This window comes from Trichosurus vulpecula, chromosome 6, assembly GCF_011100635.1.
Source record: "Trichosurus vulpecula isolate mTriVul1 chromosome 6, mTriVul1.pri, whole genome shotgun sequence".
Lineage (NCBI taxonomy): Eukaryota > Metazoa > Chordata > Mammalia > Diprotodontia > Phalangeridae > Trichosurus > Trichosurus vulpecula.
Window position 1 is genome coordinate 239,465,500 of NC_050578.1, and position 25,317 is coordinate 239,490,816.

Here is a 25,317-nt window from a genome sequence, read left to right on the forward strand (position 1 = left end):
CAGAGATACTAGTTGCAAAGATTTTCTCCCAATTTTCTGCTTCCCTCCTAATTCTTGTTGCATTGGCTTTTTTTGTACAAAAACATTTCAATTTGACATAATCAAAATTATCCATTTTGCATTTTATAATGCTCTCTATCTCTTGTTGGGTCATGAATTCTTTACTTTTCCACAAATCTGATAAGCAAACTATTCCTTGCTTTCCCAAATTACTTAGAGTATCAACTTTTACTCCTAAATCATGAACCCATTTTGACTTTATTTTGGTATATGGTGTAAGATATTGGTCTATGCCCAGTTTTTGCCCTACCATTTTCCAATTTTCCCAACAGTTTTTGTGAAATAGTGAATTATTAGCCCAGAAACTGGCCTCTTTGGGTTTATCAAAGAGTAGATTGCTAAACTTGTTGATTTCACCTATTTGTGTACCTATCCTATTCCACTGATCCACACCCCTGTTTCTTAACCAGTACCAGGCCGTTTTGATGACTGCTGCTGTGTAGTACAGTTTAATATCTGGTGTGGCTAAGCCACCATCTCTAGCATGTCTTTTCATTGATATCCTAGATACTCTAGACCTCTTGTTTTTCCAAATGAATTTTGTTATTATTTTGTCCAGCTCAGTAAAAAATTTTTTTGGTAGTTCGATTGGTATGGCACTATGCCCTCATCATCTTTAACCCTGAAGAGCTTCAAAACCACACTATGACTTTTAGGACGCCCTGTAGTTGTGTTCCTTATACTTAACAGAGGACCTGGCACCCCATAGGAGCTGCATCAAGGATTTCTCTACCTCTCTTAGAATTCCTTATATGTGGGCCCTCTCCCTACCTCCTCCCATCATCTTCTACTTATTGAGCGCAGGTATGTTCTCTTTCCAGATTGAAGGCAAGGAGTGGTTTTTGTTTGCTTGTTGATTGATTAAATTAGGTGACTAAGAAATGCAAGAGATGAAAGCAAGATCTTGAATGAATGGATCATGCAAATGACATTAAGAAAGATACATGCACAAAGGAGTCTTAGACAATGGGAAAATAAATGACACAATCATATGCGGACCAAATGGCACAGAGGCAAGTGGTTTAATGATGTCAAAGATAATGACAAGACCAGACAACACCCTGAAGCTCATGGGAAATGTAGAAGTAGTGACTGGTGAAAATGTCTATCTTTGAATGAGCTTATACCTACCACTGATACAGTGATTACTGTCTCTGTTATGTCATGTGATCTTCACAATGACCCTGGGAGTTGGTACTTTTATTATCCCCATTTTACAGATTGAAGGTTAAAAAAGTTAATTGAGTGTGTGACTTGTCACACAGCTGGTACATATCTGAAGTGGGATTGGAGCTATCAATGGGCTGCCTTAAGAATCTGTATGAACAAAATACAAAAAGAGGACTAATGCAATCATCGTGCATTTAAAAAGATTAGAAGACAAACTCAATTATTACAAGTTACAACAGCAGAATACAGGAGAAACAGAGGAAATTAAAATAAAAAAGTTTCTAGGAATAAACCAAAATTAAAAGCTCAATTTTTGAAAAGATCAATGCTAAAGATTAATGATCAAGAAAAAGGGAGAGGAAAATGTAATTACCAAAACAAGGTGAATTCACAAAAGAGAAGAAGTAAAAAAGATCAGACACGACCATCCAAAGAATTCCACGTCACAAAACTGAGAATCTAAAGGAAGTTCACAAGTATCTAAGAAATATAAGATCAAACGAAAAATTCCAAGAAATAGATATTTAAACAAATAAATTTCAGGACATTGGGCAAGTCATAACATGCCAAAAAAAAAAAAATAACCCCAGATGGATATAAGAGTGAATTCTATCAAACACACAAAGGACAGCTAGCACATATACTATAAAAGCTAGTCTCAAAAATAGAGAATTAGTTGGCATGCAGCCAACTCCTTTTTGGGGGGTTATATATGGCCATGACATCAAAACTAGGAAGAGAAAAAAAAACAGTAAGAGAACTATAGACTAATCTCGCTAATGAACATTGAGAATTATTTCAAAAGATGCAGAAAAAAAAACAACCTTTAAAAACATTCAAAACAGCTACAAAATGAAACAAATAATCTGGGAGCTAATCATGTGTGTGCCTGGGTGCTAATTGTGTGTGTGTGTGTGTGTGTATGTGTGATGGACTCGTTAGCAGTCCAGTAAAGTCTATAGATAGGCAGCTGGATGGCATTGTGGATAGAATGCCAGGTCTAGAGTAAGGATGACCTGAGTTCGAATCCAACCTCTGACACTTACTAGCTACGTGACCGTGGGCAAGTTTCCTCATCTGTAAAATGAGCTGGCGAAGGAAACGGCAAACCACTTCAGTAGCTTTGCCAGGAAAACCCCAAATGAGGTCCCAAAGAGTTGGACACGACTGAAATGGCTGAACAATAATTCACCAAGACACACATAAGACTTAGAATACAACAACAAAACATTCTTAGGAAACAACAACAAAAAACAATGGGAGACAAAGAATAAGAGAGGCATGCGCTATGCAAAATCAGCCCATGCCAATACTCCTCAACTGCTCTGCGGATCTAGTGCCATCCCAAACTGCCACGGTGACACATTCAGCACTAAACAAGGTAATGACAAAATTCATTTGGAAGGAAAAGGTCTAGAATCCCAAGGCAAAAAGTAAGAAAATTTCTGATCACGAGAGCATCATAGCTCACCAGAGCTGAAATTGTGCTGTAAAGCAGGAGTGATCAATGGAGCACACTATCTGGCAGCAAATGGCCAAAAAGCAGCAGTACAGGGTTCAATCAACTCAGCAATACAAATTACTGAGAGAAGGAGTCGGCATTTGACAAGAACTTCCAATAAAAAGAGAGGACATTTTGGCAGGAATCAGGATTAGACCAATATATTACACAAGAGACTAAAATGTATTACAAGAGGATGACATCAGGTATATTTTACAACCACAGAGAAGAAGGAATTTCTTACTCAAACAAGAGATAAAAGAGTGTATTATAATATATACGATGGTTAAAAAGATTTTGTGTGAATAAAATCACACAATTATAAAACAAAACTAAACACCAAGCTGGAAAAATAATTTGCATCAAATATTGGTATATTCAACATACAGGGAACTGACATACAGGAGTAAGACTCAGGGTCATTTCCCAATACATAAGTGGTCAAATGATATGAACAGTTTTCAAAATAAGAACTGCCTGTTATAAATGATCACAGGAAAATAAGCTTCTGAATCAATAACAAGAGAAATGTAAGTGGTAAGACAACTCAGAGGTTTCAGCTTACATTATGAAAACTGGCAAAGATGAGGAAAATATGGGTGGAATAGTCAATGCTGGTGGTGTTGTGGGAAGATGGCACATTGATGCACTGTTGGGAGAGCTGTGAAATCCAGCCATTCTGGATTTCAATGTGGAATTGAGCAAAGAAGAAAAATGTATTACAAAAAGCCTATTTTTAAAAAAGAAAAAAAGGGCATGCAAAATAAAAGAATTAATTCAACAAGGAATCACAACTGTGTAGATATGGAAAATTAAAAAATATTTAAAATAGAAGAAATTACAGAAAATAAATGGATTGTATTATATATAACACCCTTTTGGCACAACAAAAAGCAATGCACCCAGACTGAAAAGGGAAGAAACTGTTTGGGGGAAAACAATTCTTTGATGTATTGACATTCAAAACTGAGAAGAAACTGACAAATTGATGAGGAGCAATTCCCCAAAAGAAATAGTCCAAGGATATGAACTAGCAGTTCACTAAATTATAAATGAAAATGACCAAGAACCACTAAAAAACTGTTCAAAGTATTAGAGAAAGTCCATAAAAGGACTCAGGCTTATCTATCCACTAAAGTGGGAAAAACAGTTAAAGATGATAAAAATCAACAGTAATGGGGTTGCAGGAAAAACAGGCACACTATTACACTGCCGGTAGAGCTCTGAATTGGTGCAATCTCTTTGGAAAGCAGTAAGGCATTCAAGAAGAGCAAGACAATTTTTCATCTCTTTTGATCCAGTAATTTCAGTACTAGGAATATACTTTTAGAATATTATTAACAGAAAAAGAGACCCAGTAGCACAAAAATATTCCTAACAGGATCTTTAATAGTAATAACTTGGACAGGACCCAACAATGTGAAAAAGGAGGAACAATTTGTGACATTAAAATATTATTATTTTATAAGAAATATAAAATATGAATTATATAAATTCAGCATGACATGAAATGATGCTCAGTGAAGAAAGCAAAACCCAAATAACAAAACACAATCATTACTACTTTACAACAGCCACAAAATCCAGGGGGAAAAACATGGAAAAAAGTTCAGAAGAAACAAAAAGAATTATTTTGCTACTAACTTGTTAAAGTTAAAACGCACATTAACAAATTTTCAGTAAGTAGTAAATAACTGAAACATGTAATTTCATGTATAATCTTTGGTTTTTTTTTGGCAGGGCAATTGGGGTTAAGTGACTTGCCCAATGTCACACAGCTAGTACATGTGTCAAGTGTCTGAGGCTGGATTTGAACTCCGGTCCTCCTGACTCCTGGGCCGGTGCTCTACTCACTGCGCCACCTAGCTGTCCCTCATGTATAATCTTTTAAAAAAATTTTCTATAATCGTGAAAGACCAAGTTATTCTGAGTATTATAAACACTCAAATCAAATATAAAGGACCTATGAAGAAAGATGCTAGCCACCTATAGAGAAAGAACTGATAAACAGTATGGTTTTACATACATTTATAAATCTGTGTCAAATGATGGTCTTCTCTAATGTGGGATGGGGAGGGAGACAGTAAAAAGGGCATTAAAAAAATAATTAATTTAAAATAAATCATCCCGTGTATTTGAATCTGTTTGGTTATGGTTTTAAAAACAAAGTTTATAAAAAAAAATAACTTACAGTTTACCTTTGTTAGTTTCTTCTATTACCTTTCCACACAACAGCAGCTGATACTTGTAAAATAATTTAAGAATTACAAAGCACTAAGCATTTAAGTCCCAAACAACCCTATGCAGTAGAGAGTTCAAGTATTATTTTCTGCATTTGACAGACGAGAAAGCTACTGTTCAGACACGTTAAGTGATCAGTGCCTAGCACACAGTAGGCACTTAAAAGCCACTTGTTGATTGACTTACCCAGGGTCATGGAGATATAAAGTGATGGAAACAGGATTCATAGCCTGTCACTCTTTACTCTAAAGGCAGTTTTTTCCACTACATCATACTCACAAGTCCAATTATTTTTCAACATTTTTACCATTGGTCATCAATGAAAAATCAATTACCTGTATATGTCTAAGATTATATTTGAACTTAGGTCTTAGCTATGGAGAATACTATGGTACTCAATTAAAGAACGAGCAAAAAGAGCAAATGCCATGGTTCATAAGAAAGCTAATTAATTAAAGCAGACTAATAACTAAATAAGAGACAGTTAATTAAATGAAGATTTATAAAAATAGTACAGAAAAGGCAAATAAGCTTGTGTTTCTAGTAGAAAAACCTAAGGACAACTGAGAAATTTTAAAATAAAGCAGGTATTTTGGCTCCTGGAATAGTTTCAATTATACTAAGTTGATAGCTTATGGATTACTCTCTATTACCAGATAATTTCTACAATATGAACAGATGATGTGGGTATTAGAAACCACACTGTCACAAAGAATTAAAGTATAAACAAAAAATGATTAAAGAATTCTCAACAAAATCCACAAAATGAGACCTTAAGATTCAATGCTTCAATAAGCCTACCTTTGTATTTCTGTTTCCTCCTGGTTGGAAAGCTCGAGGCTTCCTTTACTACTTTCATGAGTAATGACTTTCTGTTCTTCATAGGCTTTCAGTTTTTCTTTTAACATAATAATCTAAACACAAGAGAAAACGTCAGTTGAAATACAAAAGCAGCCGTCTGTTACTCTTCAGAACACTGTAATATTTCAACTGTGACAAACTGTAGCAGAGTCTATAAGCAAGATGTGAATGAATGAACCAAAGAACTAGTTAAAAGGAAGAGACAGTTATTAGTATGACAAATTGTTGAGTAATAAGACTGATGTGCGGCCGACACATACCTCTTTCTTTTGCTCATTACAAATCCTGACATATTGTGTTATGTGATTATCCAGACTAACAACGTTACTCTTCAACTGTTAAAAGATGAAATGGACAATATTAACAAGCGTTATGCAGACCTCATCAAGGCTGTGCCATCATCACGCCCTATTCAGTCCAAGAAAAAGGACAAATAAGTTAAAATGTTTTAAATAGGCTTTTTAAGAAATCTGCTGCTCAACCCTACTCACAAAGGAAAGCCACTGGGAAAGGAATAAAAATGGAATCTAAAGATTTATTTGTATCATTTGAAAAACTCGTAGATGCATATTTGATTTTGGGAAGATAGCAGTATAGATAGCAAAGAAGCAGGGGAAAGGAACTAAAATATCAGCACTAATAAAACATACATAAAAACTTCATTAATTTGTGATTTACTAATTTGGAAGTTGAGATCATTTTGACCTGGGCTAGGCCAAAGCTTACTTTTGCAGTAGCTAAAAACAACAACTCTACTCTCTCCCCCACCCCCCCACAACAATATATGATTTGTTAAGCAAACTGATCACGTAAATGAGATTTAACAGCAAACACTTCTGCAGGGCCTTTGGGATAAAATGAGCTCTCAATGAGCTTATGCTACACCAAGCAGAAGGTGGTGAGTACGTGAAGGTGGTTATGGGAGCACGCAGAGCTTCAGTCAAAGGAATCTAGGAAAATATGGGGGAGAGGAGCCCTTGGCTGGCTTGTGTGGTGGTGATGTACATGAGATCCAGGAAAGGGTTTACAGAGGTAATGCCTGAGATGAACCTTAAAGACAGTTCTGGAAGGCAGAGATGAAGAAAAGGTCCATTCTGGACCTGGATATGTACTGGTTTGAGAATGGACAGAAGTGGAAGATGGCAGGAGAACACGAAACTCTCTGAGAGTCTTCATTTCCAGTTACTTTACCAATTCTCCCTTATGGATCACTGATAGGCTTTAAGTAGAGACCTGAAAAATGCTTGGTTTTATTTAGCCCTATTCACAATAAAAAGCCATGACTCAGTATGAGGATGATGGCAAACGTCCCTCTTTGCTCACTAATAAACATTCGCCATGTTCTTCTCGAACAATCTTCAGACGAACCTCTCTGAACTTAGGCTGGTCTTCAGATGACATCTTTTGCCAGGGCTGTATTGAGGCCCTCCTATCTGTTTGTGTCTGGCAGGATTTGTTTTCTGTTAGCATAGCCTCTGACAATTTAGATGCATCTATTCAGCACAAAGAGGTCTAAAGTTTAATTCCTCAGGGAACAGATAATAAACAAGAAAGCTGGAAAAATATTATTGCAAATTCTTGGAGTAGGGCTTTAGTGGATAAGTCTGCTCCTAATCACCCCTAAACAAGTTTTATACGAAAGTGTTTCCAAGTTCAAATACCTGACATTTTGTTTCTTTACTTCTTAGGTGACTTGCATTCTGTCTTCCAAGTAGTTTGGAACAAATTTTAAAATAAATCTTGACCACCCTCTTTAACGCCAATGATTCTAACTCTATGATTCTGTGATAGCTATGGTCATGACACAAGTCATATGTGTGTAATGTGCTATACATGTGAATTCCCTAACTCTTCACACAGAATCACACTGGTGCAGAACTGGAAGCTCAGAGCTCCTCAAGTATTTGAAAACAGTTATCCTGTCCCCACAGGTTTCTCTTCTCTAGGTTAAACAGCCTCAGTCCCTTCAACTGATTCTCACAGGCCTTTACTTTTACCACCCTCACTGTCCTCCTTGAACACTCTGCAGCTTACCTGTGCCCCCTTTCAGAGTTGAACACAAGAGCTCTGGCATGGTCTAACAGGGCAGCTACCTCAGGATTATCAGCACCCTGGTCTAGGAGCAGTGGGGCACCCATGACTGTAGCCTAGGGCCACTGTACAGCCAATAGGGCTGACAGAATTTGAATGAGGCCTGATGGCCTTCTAGGACAGCCCACAGCCCATTGTGGAGTAGCATGCTTCTTCAGGTAGGCTGAGGCTGACTCATACTGAGCTTCCAGGCCATTAAAAAACATTGTTCACTATTTCTTTCCCATCTTGCACTGATAAAGCCAATTTTTAAAAACTCACAAGTAAGGCTTTACATCTCTCCTGTGTCTGTTGTTCAGTTATTTCAGTCGTGTCTGACTCTTTGTGATGCCATTTGGGGTTTTCTTGGCAAAGACACTGGAGTGGCTTGCCCCAGCTCATTTTACAAATGAGGAAACTGAGGCAAATTGGGTTAAGTGACTTGCCCAGGGTCACAGCTACTAAGTATCTGAGGCCAGATCTGAAGTCAGGTCTTCCACCTAGCTGCCCTTCTCTTTTTCCAGTTAGACATTGCTGGATTGATCTCAACAATCTCTCCTGTCATGCCCTTTTTGGAATCAGCCATCTATTATTGGCTCTACCTTTCTGCTTTTAGCTACCTGCAAGGCTGATGAGAATGCCTCTCATGTCCCCATCCAGAATGTGAAAGGGCCAAGCAGAGATGCTAGGGACCGTCCCTAGATTCCTCTTTCCAAGGTGATATTGAAGCCTTAGTTATTACTCTGAGGGACTGGACACTGAATCATTTCACACTTTAGTCATTATCTAACCCATAGCTTTTCAGTTTTTCCACAATAACATGAACAACTTTGTCAAATCACCTGCCAAAATAAGGTAAATGATGTGTGTGTGTGTATACACACACATACATACACACATACACACACTAATTTATGCACTCCTATCAAAAAAGAAAATGAGGTTTGATTCATGATCTGTTCTTGATGAAGCCCTCCCTTTTCCTCCTGAAATCACCACTTCTTCCTAGTTCATAAGTCATTCTAGAATGCTTGGTATATACTAGAATTGAAGTCAGTGAGTGGCCTACAGTCTAAAAGTTCCATTTCCACTCATTTCCTTTCTTATCATTCTCCAAGGGTTCTACCTACTTGGCTTTCCTGCTCTTTGGTCCTGTGTGTGTATCTCTAATATCATTACGAGAGAGCTAGCTTTTAACTGTGGGAAAGTAGTTTTTGGAGTGTTTACAGATACTGTGCAGCCCAGTGAACAGTGATCTGGGAACAACCTTGGTTCACAACTGGCTAGGTGACTTAATACCTATGTGTCTTTAGGAAGTCATGTTTTCTTCAGTGGACTTCAGGTTTATGTTTCAATTGAGAGGATGAGACTTCAAAGGTTTCTTTCAATTCTGGATTCTATGATCTTAATAAATCATCCAAATATCTCTGCGGATAGATACATAGTAAGAACTATATTCATAATCATAGCTAAGGAATCAAGTTGCCTTATATTCGATTTGGAAGCTTACAGCTTTGATGACAGTTCCTCAGCCAGCAGATCTTTGCAGGCTCCCAAGTTCATAGGGTTAGAGATGAGAGGGACCTTAGTGGCCGTCTAGTCTAACACCTTCATTTAAAAGATGAGGAAACTGAGATGTAGGAATTTTAAGTCGCTTGCCCAAGGTCAAATAGGTAATAAGTGATAGAAGTGGGACATGGACTTGGTCATCTGACTCCAGGGCCAGGGTTCCTTCTACTGCCAAGAAAGATGGGGAAATAACTTTGAGTTCTTGGGATCGGGCAGGTTCAACCAGGCTGGAAAGGCTTTTAAAACAAGTCTGGTAACAAACTCTTGGCTGTCAGAAGACCGTCAGCAGCAGGAGAGAAGACTCCATGTAATGATCTTTATTTGAGTAATGGTGGTCCATGAAGCACATGAAAACTACCCAATGGCTTTCCGTCTTATGGGGACATATTCCCCTTCTGCTGTGGTAATAGTGAAGTTTCAGAATGTGGACAAAGAGGGCTAAGACTCAAGCAATAATATGACAGTTCAAAATTTTGTAAGTATGTACATAGATCTATACAACCAAAAGTTTGAGAAAAATAACTTGTTAGTAATGCTACTCAAAATAGCCTAAGTTAATATTTCTTCAAGTATTCTAATGGATAAATAAAACCAAGCAGTGATGCAAGAATCTTCTATGCCCAACTGAGCAGCGAGGCAAAATGAAGAAAGTCTCCCCAAGCCGCCCACAATGTTCCCCCAAATAAGATTCTCCATAGAACAACAAGCACATTGATAATCCTTCCACAAACGTAGTAGTGTAAATTCACTTACAGAAGATTTAATGTCTTTTGCACGGTTGGCGTACTTGAGAGTGTTGTACGTGTCATCATAGAACACAGAAGAAGGACTAACAGCAGCTATCATGATAGTTTGACAGTTTCCTCCGAGGGAATCCTTTAACAAGCGGGTTAGCTTGCTATTTCTGTAAGGAATATGCTGATTTTTTCTCTGAAAGAACAAAAATGTGTCATTTTCCACATTCAAATGTAATCCACTCGCCAAGACATTTTGAGACTCTCAGCCCTTCTCAACCTTGCCCACACTTAGCACACCAGAACAAAGTAAGGGTGGTTAATGAATCGAGGGGGGAAAGAATTCAGATAGGGACCAGGTAAAGCATCAGCTCAGGTACATGTGTATATAACAAAGTTCTTTATAGACATTTTTCCTTCTCTTTCTTAAGGATTCCTATACCTTTTCCTTCAGGGAACAAAGGAAAACCAAATAAAATGTGAAAATAAACTAAATCTGTCTCCTTTCACTAGAGGCCCATCTATTATACAAACCAATAAAAGTTTTGAAAGTTCACTCACCTGTTTCCCCACATAGATATCACACCGTAAAGAGTATAAACCTACTCTAAGTGAGGAGGGCCTACAAGTGTAAATATAGGAGCAGTTGACTTGTGGTCACATCAAAGTTATCACAAAGAAAAAAAAGTATTAAGATAGGATTCAATAACTAAAATTTAAATTTAAGCTTAAAACACAGAAGAGAAGCACAAAATATGCCAGTTGAAGGCACTTAAAGCCATCTAGTCCAATCTGTAATACCTTAGGTTATTTGCTTTTCCTTCTTGGGAAAACATATTTGTAATTTCAAAATATTTATGGTGAATAAAGAAATTCTAATCTGGTAATAAATTAAAACTTTAAAATAACTTTAAAACAAGTAAGGAGCATGACAGATACACATTATATAAATGCCAATATTACATGTGTGATAAATCTAACAGATCTTAAAAAGTAAGAGATAAATGTTAACAAATATTAATCTCCTTCAAAGTTTTATTGCTTCAAAATTGCCCAATTTTGGCCTTTTTAATAAAAGCTAAGTGTTGTATACATTTTAGCTAGATTTCTCCCAGGATGAAGAATATTCTATATAAAGCACACATATTGATTATTTATTACTTTTAGTTAAATCTATACCTATTATAAGAGAACGGAAAATTGAAAACATGTATAATGATAGATTATACTCTGAGGGAACAGAATTATATGTAAAAACCTGTTTATCGTCTTGAAAGTTTGTTGGGAATGAAGTAGTGTACTTTGTAGTTAATGGGGCCATTGTTCTCACATGAAATTATAAACTCTTTGTACAAGACATATGTCTACAGTACCAACCTTCCCATCTGCTAAGGCATTGATGACATTTCCAAGGGCTAAAAGTGACTGATTGATATTTGCGCCTTCCCTAAAACGACTTCCTCTGGCGTTTGTGGCACTGGCACGTTCGGATCCCGCCAGGTCAATGAGACACATTTTGGCAATACGGACATTTTGATTTATACTTGCTGTTTTGTCTTGTTGTCGTAAGTAAATCTTTTGTAAAATACAGGAAAAAAAATCACAAAAAATTAAAAATGAAATACAATAAATAAAAAGCAATATATCAGTCAATTAACATTAAGTACCTACTTTGTGACAGGAGCTCTGCTAAGTGCTAAGAATATAAAGAAAAGCAAAAGACAATCTCTGCTCTTGAGGAGCTTATAATCTAATGAAAGAAATAACATATAAACAACTATGTAGAAACAAGCTAAATACAGGATAAATTGGAAATAATCAACACATGGAAATTCATAAACGTAAGAGGGAATGGGAAAGGTGTCCTGTAGAAGGTGGGAATTTAGTTGAGTCTTAAAAAAAGCCAAGGAAGCCTGGAGGCTGAGCTGTCCCAGGCATGGGGGACAGCCAGTGAAAATGTCTGGAGTTAGGAACAGCAAGGAAGCCAGTATCACTGGATCAAAGAGTACATGGGAGGGTATAAGTTTCAACTAAAATAGTACTTATCAGCTTTAAGCAAACTAAAATGCAATGCATTTTTTCTAGTATTATCAAAATGAATAAAAATAGAAAAAAGCCTCACTAGTAACAGTGTGATAATAACTTTATGTGTATGCACCATATATAAAATGACCACAGACCTCAAATAAGGGCAAGACAACTGCTGTTCATGTTGCTGGTACTTCTTGGATTAGAATTCAGCAAACATTTATTAAGTACCGACTAAGTGCATAGCACTGGCTAGAGTACTGGGGATGCAAAGATAAGAGCTAGTCTCTGCCCTAAAGGAGCACTCATTCTACCTAGGGATTGAGGGTGAGAAGGGGACCTAACACACTCGATAAGTAAAGACAATTCGAAGAGAAAGTGCTCTCACAAGTGGGGGATCTAGGAAAGCTTTATAGCAACCCTGATGTTAAGCCGAGCCTGGAGGTGACTGTAAGGCTTCTAAGAAGAAGAGATGAAGAGGGGATCCTTTACAGACAAGGCAGATAACTCATGTGAATTCACAAAATGGGGCGGCAGCATGTCAAGGAATGAGAGAATAGTTCAATTTAGCTGGAATGTACAGTATGTGAAAGGGAAGAAGGATATAAAATCAAGTTGTAAAGGTAAGCTGCTGCCAGAAGCCAGATGACCTCTCATGCTAAATCAAGGTAACAGGGAAATCCGAAGGTTTCTTATTAGAAGAGTAACATCTATGTTACAAACTGAGCCTCAGAAAAGCAGTATGCGCTACTGTGTAGAATATGGAGTGGACAGGAAAGATGCTAGAAAAACAGCTGGGATGAGAGGTAAGGGTTGTCATTTGAGAAGAGTAAAGGGCATGGGTACAAGATGTTATGACCAATTTATAAGACTTGGCAATGGTAGAAAAACAAGGGAGAAACAGGGTGGAGGAGGAAGGTCCACCATATTGCACAGGTTAACTATGGTTAAGATTATAAAAAGAAAAAAAGTGAGGCCAGACTAGGGATAATAGATTGAGAAAACACTAAGGGATTAGAGTGTGAAGATCATGGTGGGACTAAGAATCTGATACACATCACAGATTTTTAGAGAAAAGACTTCAAAGTGTTTAGAGGATGGGACAGACAGAATCTCATGGATTAAAATTCTTCAGAGTCCCAGGAAAGCTGGAAAGGATGAAATTCTGAAGACAAAAAGGAAAATAATTACAAGGATGACGGAAATGGGAATTGTTTAACAAAGCTTCACAGGAAACACCAACAAATTTAAGAGTTTTAAAAAGGTATATAGAGAAGATGGAATCAAAGGTTGGTAATAGAGGATTAATGGTATGGTCCTACATTAACCACGTCAGTCATACAAGAGTTCGGAGAGAGTTAGGTTGGTATTGAAATTAAAAGATAACAAAAAGGGTTAAAGATTTATTGGGGAAAACAGAAGCTTCAAGGAAGGGCTAGTACTGCTCAGGGAGGATCAGCTGATGATAGCTGATAGTGATGGAAAAAAGACAAAGCTGCTCGATGCTTATATTTTGCTGCTTTTTCTCTGCTAATAATAATAACTTCTGGCCTGGAAAGGATAAAACAGAAAAGGCTAATGGGAAGTTGATAGCTAAAATCAATTAATTAACCATTTTGTAGGAAGGACTTAGTAAAAGAAATAGATATCCGTTGCTGAGTTGAAGTTCACCAGCATCAGATGAAGTACATTTAGAGTACTGAAAACTGGTGAATATGATTGCTGTCAGTAATCTCTGAAAGATCATAGAAAACAAGGGAGGTAAAAGGCCTATTTCCAAAAAAGGGAAGCACACAGAGCCTGAAAACAATAATCCAGTTAAATTTACTTTGATTCCTGGCAAAATTCTCGAGGATTTTTATTAAGGGGCTGGTTAGCGAACATTTAGAAATGGGAAAGGCAAGGGAAAAAGCTGGTGTGGTTTTACCACCGATAGTTCACACCAGACTAACCTCCTTTCTTTTTACTAGGCTGCTTGATCAGGGGACTATAAGAGATATATTTTACTTAGAGTCTCATACAGCATTTGGCAAAGCTTCTTTTGGTGAAAAGATGGAGAGATATCTGCCAGATGATACCATGGGGCTGGGGAAAAGGCATTACTATTTTTATTATTAGTCCAATCCTAGCTACTGCATTTAAAAAACACTGAAAAGCTGGAGTGTTTAGAGGGAAACTGGAAGGGTGAAAAACAATGAGTTCACGATACATAAAATTCTTTGAAGGAACTGAAATTGTTTACTTAGGCCTAAGAGCAGTGGAATGACAACTGCATTCAAGAATCTGAAGGGTTATGGTTTGAAGACTGGACTTGTTGTTTGGTCCCACAGGATAGAACTTAGAACAATCCTGAGAAGAAGTTCCAGAGACACAAATTTAGTTTTAATGTCAGGACTAATTATTTCCTAACACTTAGAGCTATGCAACAGTGAAATGGGCTGCCTCAGGAGGCAGTGGGTCATCTTTCATTGGAGGGCTTCAAGAAAACACTGGATGGCCATTTGTTAGGTATGGATCAGACCAGATGGAAACTAAGCTCTCTACCAACTTTGAAAATCCAAGACTTACAGGCAGAAACATAAGAAAAGCTAGGAGATGATAAATGGAGAGAGAAATTTGAGGGTTCACAACCAGAGAATCCAAGACATTACTATTCAGCCAGTGACTGACAAAGAATCGCTTCTGTGCCATACCTGAAAAGAATTCATCCAGGAATTGTGTGAAGAACGACCAAACAGGAAGAAAATCCCATTGTTTTCAAGGCAGCCCACACCACTTCTGGCAGGGCTAAATGTGAGGAAGTGTTTCCTGAAATCAAGACTAAATTGAGAGCTAATGTCAGGCCCTAAGAACAGGAACTGTTTGGCTTATGGGCAGGGAACCTTCACAGAAGTTTGGATTCAGTAAAAGGGCCACACTTGAGGACCTAGAGGCCACAGGTTCCTCAAGCCAGGTCTGGTTTATCTGTCTGTACCCCTAGTGTTTAGCACCATCCTTTGCATATGTGCTCACAAGAGAAAAAAATCTGGAAGTAAATCTAAAAGTTAATACAATACAGGCAAAGGCACACCAATGAGGAGAAAATATTCTCTTCTTATTAAACTTTGTGTTAAGTTTTCATAAGAATGTACCTGCAGGACATATAAAGCCAATGAGAGTCTTAGCATTATGAGTATACATTTTTTTTCCATGGTTGAACCAAACAGGAAGGAATAAAAGTGGAAATGATGAAATGGTTATTTCAAATTCTGTAAGCCAAATTTTTTAATGGTTTAATTACCATAAGTGGGGAGTTAATTACTAACAAATATTATCTTTCATTTCACATATGATACAGAAATCAAATATTTACTACAACTTCATTAGATATTAACATGTTTTTAATAAATGCGATAATAGATGCAATTACAAGCACCAGTTTTTACTGAAGTTTTATTTTTGAAAAGTGATGTCTACTAAATTATATTTTAACAGCACTAGAGAATCTCACCACTTAAAGGAATCATATGGGCAATATATTATAAAGTGAATAATCACTCTACTTAGAGAGTGGATTTCCTTCAAATGTGCAGCAGTTGACAACAAAAGTTTATTACAGAGCTCAAATATCTTTTACCAATTAAAGATCTCAAAGAAAAACAAACACTGAGATTGGAGTCTGACAAAGGCACAAATCAGAACTTCGATGTCATGTTATATCAATGCTAGGCACTGTTTATGGTAATATCTACTAAGTGTTATAGAACACATTAAATTGAAAATGGAAAAGGATTTAGATGAATGTAACCTCTTTGTGCATAAAGACTATATTCTACTAATCCACTAACTTGAAAATTTAGCTCCTTATGTTTTAAAGAATTTCAGAGTAGCATTTTAAAGCCTTTGAAACTAGGGACACCAGTACTGAGAGGTCTTGGGCCTCACTTTACCTGGAAAACAGCATGGGAACGAGAGGAGGTGGCATTCACATCAGTGGGATGTTGGGTTCTGTTCTTGTTTCCATCATCCAACAACTGTAAAATTTCCTCAGAGGTTTTAGGCTAGAGAGTTTTGGAAAAGAAGCATTCATAAATTAACTTCTATTATTGAATCTCAAAATAATGATGTGACCTTGGGAAAGTGACTTATCCTCTCTGTTCTGATTTCCACATTTATAAAATGAATTGGCAGCACTTTGTTTTCGAAGGTTTCTTCCATCTGCAAATCTATGAGGCTAAGTACGGAAAAAAATCATAAATTTAAATGAAATTGCTTTCTGTAAATGTGCCTTAGGGCTTGTGGGGGGACAAAGAGGAGAAAACCTGTGGTCCCTAGGTTTTACTAGTCCCTCGTGTATCATTATGCTCTTAAAATTGAGAGGGATGTTGGGGCTAGTTTTATCCACTACAATCATTTCTTACATGAAAAAACTGAGCTTGAGAGGTTAGGTAACTTGTCCAAGGTCACAAAGCAACTTGTTTACAGATTAGAACCTGTTCCCTTTTCAAAGAATTTATAAATCTCATTTTGGAAAAAGAAGAGGAATTTATATTACTGTGTGCATATTTAAAACTAAATGGCATTTTATTTGTGGCAAGATACAATAACTCAAAGTGTACTTTACTAATTATAATTTTCATATTTCATTTTTTGAAATGGTTTTTTTTTGAAATTAATTTCCTTTTTCCTGGGGAAAACAGATGGAAAACAAAAAGGAATGGTGGACAGTGCTTTAAAAATTACAGTCACCATTATTCTGACTAAAACAAAACCAGTCTACTCTACATACCTCATGTAATGTTAATCCCTGAACCACTACCCCTCTTTGGGCATCTTCACGGACAGCCAGTGGCCCTGAATTTGTTAGAAGATCACGAATCTGTTCATTGTATACCTTAAAACGAAAAAAGAAATAGTTGTTTTAACACATTTTTGTACCTAAGCATAGAACTTGAGCTTTAAGCATAAAAAGATCCCTCAACAGATTTTTTACTTCAAATTGGGGCCCATTTACTCAATCCCATCCTCCCACTATCGGTAAAAAAATTTCATTTCCATTCATTCCACCTCTATGGCCTTACGCTGACACCTTTCCCTTATGGGGGTGACATAAAGCCCAAATAACCATTGGTTTACAACTTTAAATTAAAACTAAAGTCATTACAGACTAATTCATACCCCAAAAGTCAGTGCCACATCACCATCACTATTGTTTCCTGGAATGGGGGGGGGGGATTTAGAGCCATGGCACATTTGGGAGGGGCTGCTTTTCTTTTTCTTTTTACTATTTGTATCCCCAGTGCTTAGCACAATGCCTGAATAAATGTTTATTGACTACTGTTTGTTGTGCCATGCAAAGGAGGGCATCCAGAGACTTAGTAGTTCAGAGTGAAGTCAAATCATGAATTTGAGGGTATAAAAAGTCAGGACTCAATCTATAATCCACCATCTAGTACTGATTTTTTCCATTCTTGAATTTAGTATTAACATCAATTTCAAGATAAAACACACAATCTTCAATTTCTAAATTTGGAAACAATCTTAGACTAGGTAAATAACTATAGAAATTGGGGTTTGGAAGAGGCTTAGGGCAGCTCAGGAAGACGGACTTTTTTATTTTACAAAGAAGTAAAATGAGACTGTTTGCTCAAGGTGATAGAGCTAGTTAAGATAAGAGCTGGTGCTAACATGCAAGTCTGGATTCTTGTCTGCTAGAACAAATGCAATTCTATATCTTGGAGCTTCAAGGTTTTTTGGTTTGTTTTCAAAACTAATTTTAGAAAACTCATTAATAGGCTAAGATCATAAGATTTAGAGGTGGAATCTCAGAGATCAGGTAGTATAGTTCTTTATTTGAGGACATGTAGTCAGTCCCAGAGAGAAGTAACTTGTCCAAGATTACCCCAGGACCAAGTAGAAGAACTCACCTTTGTACCCATGATGACAAACTCCAAATGTAGCATTCTTTCCAAGGACAACATTTCTACCTAAACAGGCTGCCTTGATTTTAGGAAACTATTAATTCTATAATTTTACTGATTATCCAAACTGTGATTGAAAAATGGAAAATTTACAGATGAAAAACTCCTATCATTATAACAAAGTGTCTCAACTGATAAAATACTGATTTCTGCACTCTTGAAAATGGCTCTTATCGCTGTTGATTCATAGGTTCTTATAATGAATAATCTGAATTATGACTGTTTCACTAAGTCCCTGATATAATGTAGAAAGATCAGAGCTCTTCATAAATCCTCTGCTCTCACATTTCATACCTCATCACCTCAAATATTCCAAACAATCCACCAGAAACACAGAAACCTAAATTGGAAAATCTCAGTAAGGACAAAAGGCCTCAAAGGATCCAACAAGGTAGAAGAGGAAAGGGTGCTATGTATGTGATCCCTTCCCCTTCCTCCCAGAAATTCAAGGTTGAGAGGAAATCCCCGATAACAACTGTTCTGACCCAAATGTGACTAACATTGCCTCAGTGACACCGCTGTAAAGTCATTCACCCTGAGTTTGAAGGCCTTTCAGCAGAGAGAACCTACCACCTCCTAAGCCAGATCATTCCACTTTTGGACAGCTGTAATTTTTATGAAGATTTTCATTCAGTCAATCCTAAATCTACATCTCTGCTACTTCAACTATCCTCTGCTCATGTTTCTACCTTCTTGGATCAAGCAATAAGCTGGATCCCTCTCTCATAATACTTAGGAAGTATAACACCTTCTCACTTCACTCTTACCCCTCTGTTTTCTCTTTTCCTGCTTAGTAAGATCACTTCTTTTGACTATCTCCTCCTGGAATTCTTGGACATTATTTTAATTTCTGGAATCTACAGACTGGGAATGAGATTTTGAGCAAAATACAGGATATTTCTGATCTCTTTTCATAAGAGCATACATTCTAGAGATATCTTTTCCTCTGCAAAATAGAGAAATCTTTGCATACCAACTATGCTGTTTTCATAGATGGCGAAGCAATCAAAATCAAATCAAATTAATTAGCAATCAAATTAAAAAGATACTGAAAAAAGGAAAGCTTGACAGGGAGGAGTGCGGATAAAGTGCCTATAGAATTAGCAGGACAGTGAAAATGTTACAAAAAAAAAGTCATGAAGCTTTACTAGGCTCCCTTTAACAAAATTCTACTATAAAAATATGAGACCTCCATCAAGCTTTTTCTAGACAACTTACAAGCATAGTGAATTATTCTAAAAAGCAATGATTTCCTACTTACCTCTAAGTAAGAAACTGTAATGCTACATACTTTCTCATCTTTAATCTGATCCATGGATTTATAAAGGCCTAACATTGTCAGATACATCACTCCAGGCTCTTCAGGTGATCCTAGCATTGTATGTGTCTTCCCAGCTCCAGTTGCACCATATGCAAGCACTAAATTTTCAGAAAAAGGTTTTTGGAATAAAAGATCGTTATGATAAAGCACAACTCCAGGAAACGTCAATTTAAAGAATTTGTTGTTTTTTTTTTTTGCGATTGGGGGGGGAGTTAGAGCAGAGTAAGGACAGGGTAGAGATCATCAATATAAAATTAAATTTATTATTCGGTGATGAATTTGGCTGGTTGTGAAAACATGTATAGAGGAAGAAAAAATTCAGTTTTGAATAAATTCAGGTGGAAAGCATTTATTAAAAACAAAAAACAAAAACCCTACTCATTCTTTAAAGCAGGGCTTCTTAAACTTTTTCCACTCCGGACCCCTATTGGGGTTGGAATCCTCAGTTTAAGAAGTGAGTTTAAAGCAGGTAAAGGAGACTCGCAAAAGCTTTTCAATTAAAAAAAATTATATAAAATTGAGATTTTGTAGAACTAGACCTGGAAAGGAACTCAGAAATCATTTGGTCCAACACTCATTTTAGAGATGAAAGTGAGGATAGGGGAGTGGAAGTTCTCAGGCCTTCTGTCTCAAAGCCTAGCATCTTTTCTAATACAAGAAGCACAATGAAGTTCCATTTTGTTCTTTAAGTAATGAAAGCAAATTTAAAAGTGGAGTCTAAGGCCAAATTTTAGTAAAACCGAAGAAAATGCTGAAGAAGATGCCATGTTTCAAAATGTTTAATATTATAATTATCATTGATCTAGATTTGCCCTCTGGGGAAACAGGAATTCAGAGAACTTCTAGAAGCAGTACCTAAATGTTGAAAGAAGAAAAGGGTATCTGCTCTAAAGTAAGGAGTATGGAATTTCTGAATGATTACAGACTAAAGAGAACAATGAAATATATTGTTAATAGAAACAAGGTATCCTTAATGGAACTTCTCCATTGCAACTTTTGCCCCCAGAATGACAAGGTAGGGTTGCTGATGTTAACTGGAGAAAGGTCCAGGATGTTAGATTTCTATGGGATCTTGCATCCAGATGTAGAGATGTAAGAGGTGGCAAAAACACGAATTAGGAAGACAGGGGGTATGGTGGGGAAAATACAAGTGGCTAGACAAGCATAACGTCATCGTGAGGCCACTGGACTCAGCATATAGAGAGTCCCAGGGTGTTCTTCAGATGCTATGAACTGGAGATGGAAATATGGAAGAGGGATTATATGTAGTGGTCTTGCTACCACACCCTTAAACTCTGGAGTCTCTGGTGAAATACGATGAGCACAGGGTGCAGCCAAGAGGTGTGAGCAGCCTTCAGCCTTCCCAACAGGAGAGCAGGTGTCAGTACTGAATACTGAAACCCACCAGAGAAGAAATGGGAATGTAGTAAGTGTGCTTGTCTGGCCCAACATAGGAGGGGCAACAATCTCTCTGCTTCCTCTGCAAGTTTTCCCTGGAAGGTCTGATTGTATCTTCCAGGTAGCTTGTTCTCTGTCGCAAGATATATGCCTATTTCTTTTTTTCTTGACATTTATACTGTCTTTATATCTTAATCAAATGCTTTTGTACAACCGATGGCCTAAAATCACCATAACGAACCTTGGAAAGATAGTAACACACTCCTGAAACAGAACTCACAAGAGAGGATGGAGACCCTGTTGTTATTGTAATTACATCAGTCCTTAAAACAAAACAAACCTAACTGAGGTCAGGGGTGTCATAAAGAAGCTGTAGGGGAGACAGATACTCACTACAAATAATGAAAAAATGAAAAATGAGAGAGATTTAAAATACTATATGGCAGCTAGTTTTGCTCTACAAAAGGCAGACATGGAATCTTCTCATTCCAGACAACCACAAGGACTTTACTTAGGTGAATAAGCAATCATTAAGTTTTTACTGTAAGCCAAGTGTCATCGATAACAAAGAATTGCAAAAACATGGTCCCTGCTCTCTAGGTCATATTCTAATGGGGAGAAGATATACCAAAAAACTATGTACAAGGTACAGAGAGTGTAAGGGGAAAATAATTTTAGAGGAACAGGCTAGCAATTAAGGGATGGGGTAGGAAGCCCTCCTGTGGAGGGTGAAATTTCATCTGAGTCTTGAAGGAAGCCTGAGTTGGAGGTGAGAGTCAACTCCACTTATGGGGGACAGCAAAGTCACAAATGCAGACTAGGGAGATGGAGTGTCCTGTGTGGAATGGTTAGCTCCACCACAGTATCTTTTTTGAAAGCACTAAACCGTGTCTAAAGGCATCTTCATATAGAAAGACAGAGCTAGGAAATGAAAATTGGAGGAAACTATTTACTAAGCATAAGCTATGATAATGTAATTAAGTTTCCCATTCAGATGTCAAACTGAAAATATCATAAACTACCAACATTTCAGCAAGCTACTATCATTTTGGAAAAATAGTCTAAAGTCCACAGATAAAATCAACTGCGCTATTTTAGCTTCAATTTTAGCACATATGCATTTTTCTATTGATTATATTTGGGAGAAAGGTTAATAGGTAACTAAAAACATACAGGTGAGATTGATAGAAAAAAATGAAGACCAATTTGTTAGATTACCTGTGCAATTATACCCATTTAAAAAACCATTAAGCACAGGCTTGGTGGTATGTTCAAAAACTTGAGACTGAGTCGAACTTTCATCAAAAACAGCATCAAAGACAAACTTAAGGTCCTTTCTTTTTCTTTTTGTAATATCCCGATTCATAGTTTTCTTCCCCTGAAAGAAAGTGTCTTCTTCTTCTTTTGGATCGAAGATCAATAAGTGCTCATCCACAACATGGACCACCTTATAAAAGCCAACAGCTTTTTCTTTCTGATTTTCAGGACGCACACGAACAACCACTTTCATGTGATTACACACATCTTCTTGGGGGACTGACATGTTTACTTTATCCTGCTTTTTTTGCTTAACTGAATGCCTGATTTCTCTGAAATTCAACAACAACAAGACATGGAGATTCTGATAAGTAACAAGATATTTTATTTCTTCACATGTAGATTCAAACATTTAAGTATATGCTTTATGCAGAGGACTGTAGTAGTAATGGGTGAGACAAAAAGATCAAATAAGACAAGTATGTTTCATTGTGCAACAAAATTATGGCGAATATACAGAATCACTTTTCTTCAAGTGGAATTCCATAATGATCATTTCTTTGGCTGTTAATTTCATTGTGGGATAATCAAATAAAGTCATTTAAGACTTGTTTTCCAACACCACTTACTATACAAAATAATTGGACTTTCTCTGATAAGCTAATGGTCAACATTCAAGCAATAGCTTGTATTTTACAATTCTAAAAAAAACGTTCAAAAAAAGCAAGTCCAAGACTTTTCCAGTTGTGTTGATATGTGCAATTTTCCATAATACCACTTCCACCCTGAAGTACTTAAGATGTGATAGTTATAACGATTAGGAGAACCTCATTAGCTTAGTTTCAGGCTTGAACAAAAGACATTTTACGCAGGGGATCTTAACTTGTGGTCTGTGAACTTTTTGTTTTTAATATTTTGATAACTCTATTTCAATATAATTGATTTCCTTTATATAATCCTATGTCTTTGTATTTTGTATGTAATTCTATTCCTTTGTCTTTCATGCATTTACAACATTTTGAGATAGGGCTTCACAATGACTCCCAAAGGGGTCTTTGACATAAGATGTCTTAAAAACCTCTGGTTGAGAGTCTAGTAAATCATGGATAAGCCAGCAATAAAAGTCCTAGTTATTTCTTGTCACCAAGACAATAGCAATACTTTAATTTGAAATGAAGGTATGGATAGGAACTTTTCAGTTAGGTCTGATTTGAAGAGAGCAAAGGAAGTGCCTTGATTTCTTGACCTTTGGTAGGGAAAAAGAAACTCAGTAGGTGACCTCTAGGCATCAGAGAAGGGATGCAGCCAAACTGCTCCTACCTGGCTCTCAGAACCTCAAAGTCACTGATTCAGAACTATCATGCTATAGCTCTCCATTTCCTATAGAGTTCCGACACATGAATTTATTTTAAGTATTGCATTAATACATTACTGTTCAGTGACCAACAATGCCATTGGGTCGATCAGCGTCAGAGTGGTTTGATGAAGGAGCCCTGAACTTAGCATCAAAGTTCTTTAGACTAATCTCCAGCTCTAACCCCTACAAACTGTATGATCTACAGTAAGTGACCTCTGTGGGCCTCAGGCTCCTCCTCTGAAAAATAAGGAGATTAGACTAGAAGCCAGGAAAAGGCAAACTTCACTTAACCTCAGATTGAAGTGATTTCTCTCTTTTGAGCCAAGTGTCTCATAAACCTCTCTTATAGGCACTTATATGAATTGTGTTTATTTGTAGACATGTGGGGAGAGGTACCATTTTACAGATCTCTGCATCTCCTCCAATGCCTAGAACATCACATTCACATAGTAAGTGCTCAATGAATATTTGTCAAATCAAATGACCTAGAAAATCGCTGAGAATTAGAAATTAAAAAAAACAAAGGCCTCTGAATAGACCATGGAGAATGTTTAATGACCTTGCAATAAAACATGTTTTTTACTCACAAGAAGAAACCTTGTGCCTCTCACTCAGAGGGACTATTAGATAGTAATAAATTGAATAAGCTAAGGTTTTTTGGAGTTCCATCCCATAAAAGATTACTGTGCCCTTCATAAAAAGGTCGCAGTCAAAGGCTTTAAGTGTCCAGGAACCAGAAAATACAGGTAAAAAAAGCCAAGGGTAGCTGGTGAAAGCCACGTGGATTATATAACCATAGTCAACAAGGGGAACTGAGCGGAGTGAGAATGAGGGCCAGCCTGTTCACATGCAGGCAAGTTCTTACGGCTCGGTGCCTGCAAACTGTAGGCCTGAGAAAGGCCAACGACCACATTGTTGTGTCTCCATTTATTTTGGGCTGCGGGGCTCAGACACAGGAGGGTTTATTTTACCTGTGTGTCTTTGGGAAAGAGAAAACCCTACCCTAGGTAGGGTAGGATCCCTTGGTCTGTGTTTGTGGGTGTGGTGCCTGGGCTGGCTGAATCCCCAAAGACAAAATGGAGAAGTTCCTCAAAACAACTTCCTAGACTTGACTATCTCAGCAGGTATCAGTATCCTCCATCTTTTAGCTTTGAAATATAAATGCCTACATGAGATGGTAGTAGCCTCATTGGAAGGGAGGAGGGGAAAGAATTGACTATTCCAAGAGCCAGATTCCAGGAGAATTTGGGTTTCTTCAATTTTTGGAAATGCCCTTTCTTTCCCCAGAATAGACACACATTTACTTCCTTTGTTTTTAACACTTTTTTTGTCCTTCCAAATCCCACTTAGGGATCTGAGTTTCAATTCTCACTCAGGAGACTAAGATCGGCTTGTAAATAATGAATATCAGAAGGAAAGCTTCCCACTTACCAAGTACTCTCTGCTCAATGTCCTCTTTTCCATGTAGGATTCCGCCAACCCTACTACTGCATGTTCATCACGGTGTTAGGTGCTGGGGGGGGGAGGGGAGATAGTGAAGCTGGAAGGGAAGAATAGCAAAGAAGTATTAATAACACCATTTCTGCCTCCAAAGGGGCTGATAACTTTAACAGGGAGTCAAGGGATACACAAATGAAACAGTTAAGTAGAAATAATACAAAGACATCCATGATTAAACTCAAATGTAAGTGGTACAAATAGGCTAGAGACAGGGATAATTCTGATGAGTACTAGAAGATAGGTTTGGACATATAAAGCTGGTCTAGATTTTAGACTTTATCCTGGAAGCA

The 25,317-nt window shown here is 37.2% G+C and overlaps 1 protein-coding gene across 1 annotated transcript in view; it reads right to left on the reverse strand.

Moving 5' to 3' along the window:
- Positions 1-25,067, reverse strand: part of KIF18A (kinesin family member 18A) — an 89,285-nt gene extending 64,218 nt beyond the window's left edge. Inside the window, exons 1-9 of the mRNA XM_036763901.1 lie at positions 24,959-25,067; positions 22,132-22,502; positions 19,456-19,613; positions 17,003-17,107; positions 16,164-16,274; positions 11,584-11,781; positions 10,226-10,402; positions 6,094-6,168; positions 5,774-5,886 (exon numbers count right to left, since the gene is read on the reverse strand). Coding sequence (XP_036619796.1) covers positions 5,774-5,886; positions 6,094-6,168; positions 10,226-10,402; positions 11,584-11,781; positions 16,164-16,274; positions 17,003-17,107; positions 19,456-19,613; positions 22,132-22,456 — 1,262 coding nt within the window. The 5' untranslated portion in view covers positions 22,457-22,502; positions 24,959-25,067. The remainder of the gene's footprint in view (positions 1-5,773; positions 5,887-6,093; positions 6,169-10,225; positions 10,403-11,583; positions 11,782-16,163; positions 16,275-17,002; positions 17,108-19,455; positions 19,614-22,131; positions 22,503-24,958) is intronic.
- Between the last annotated feature and the right edge of the window lie 250 nt (positions 25,068-25,317).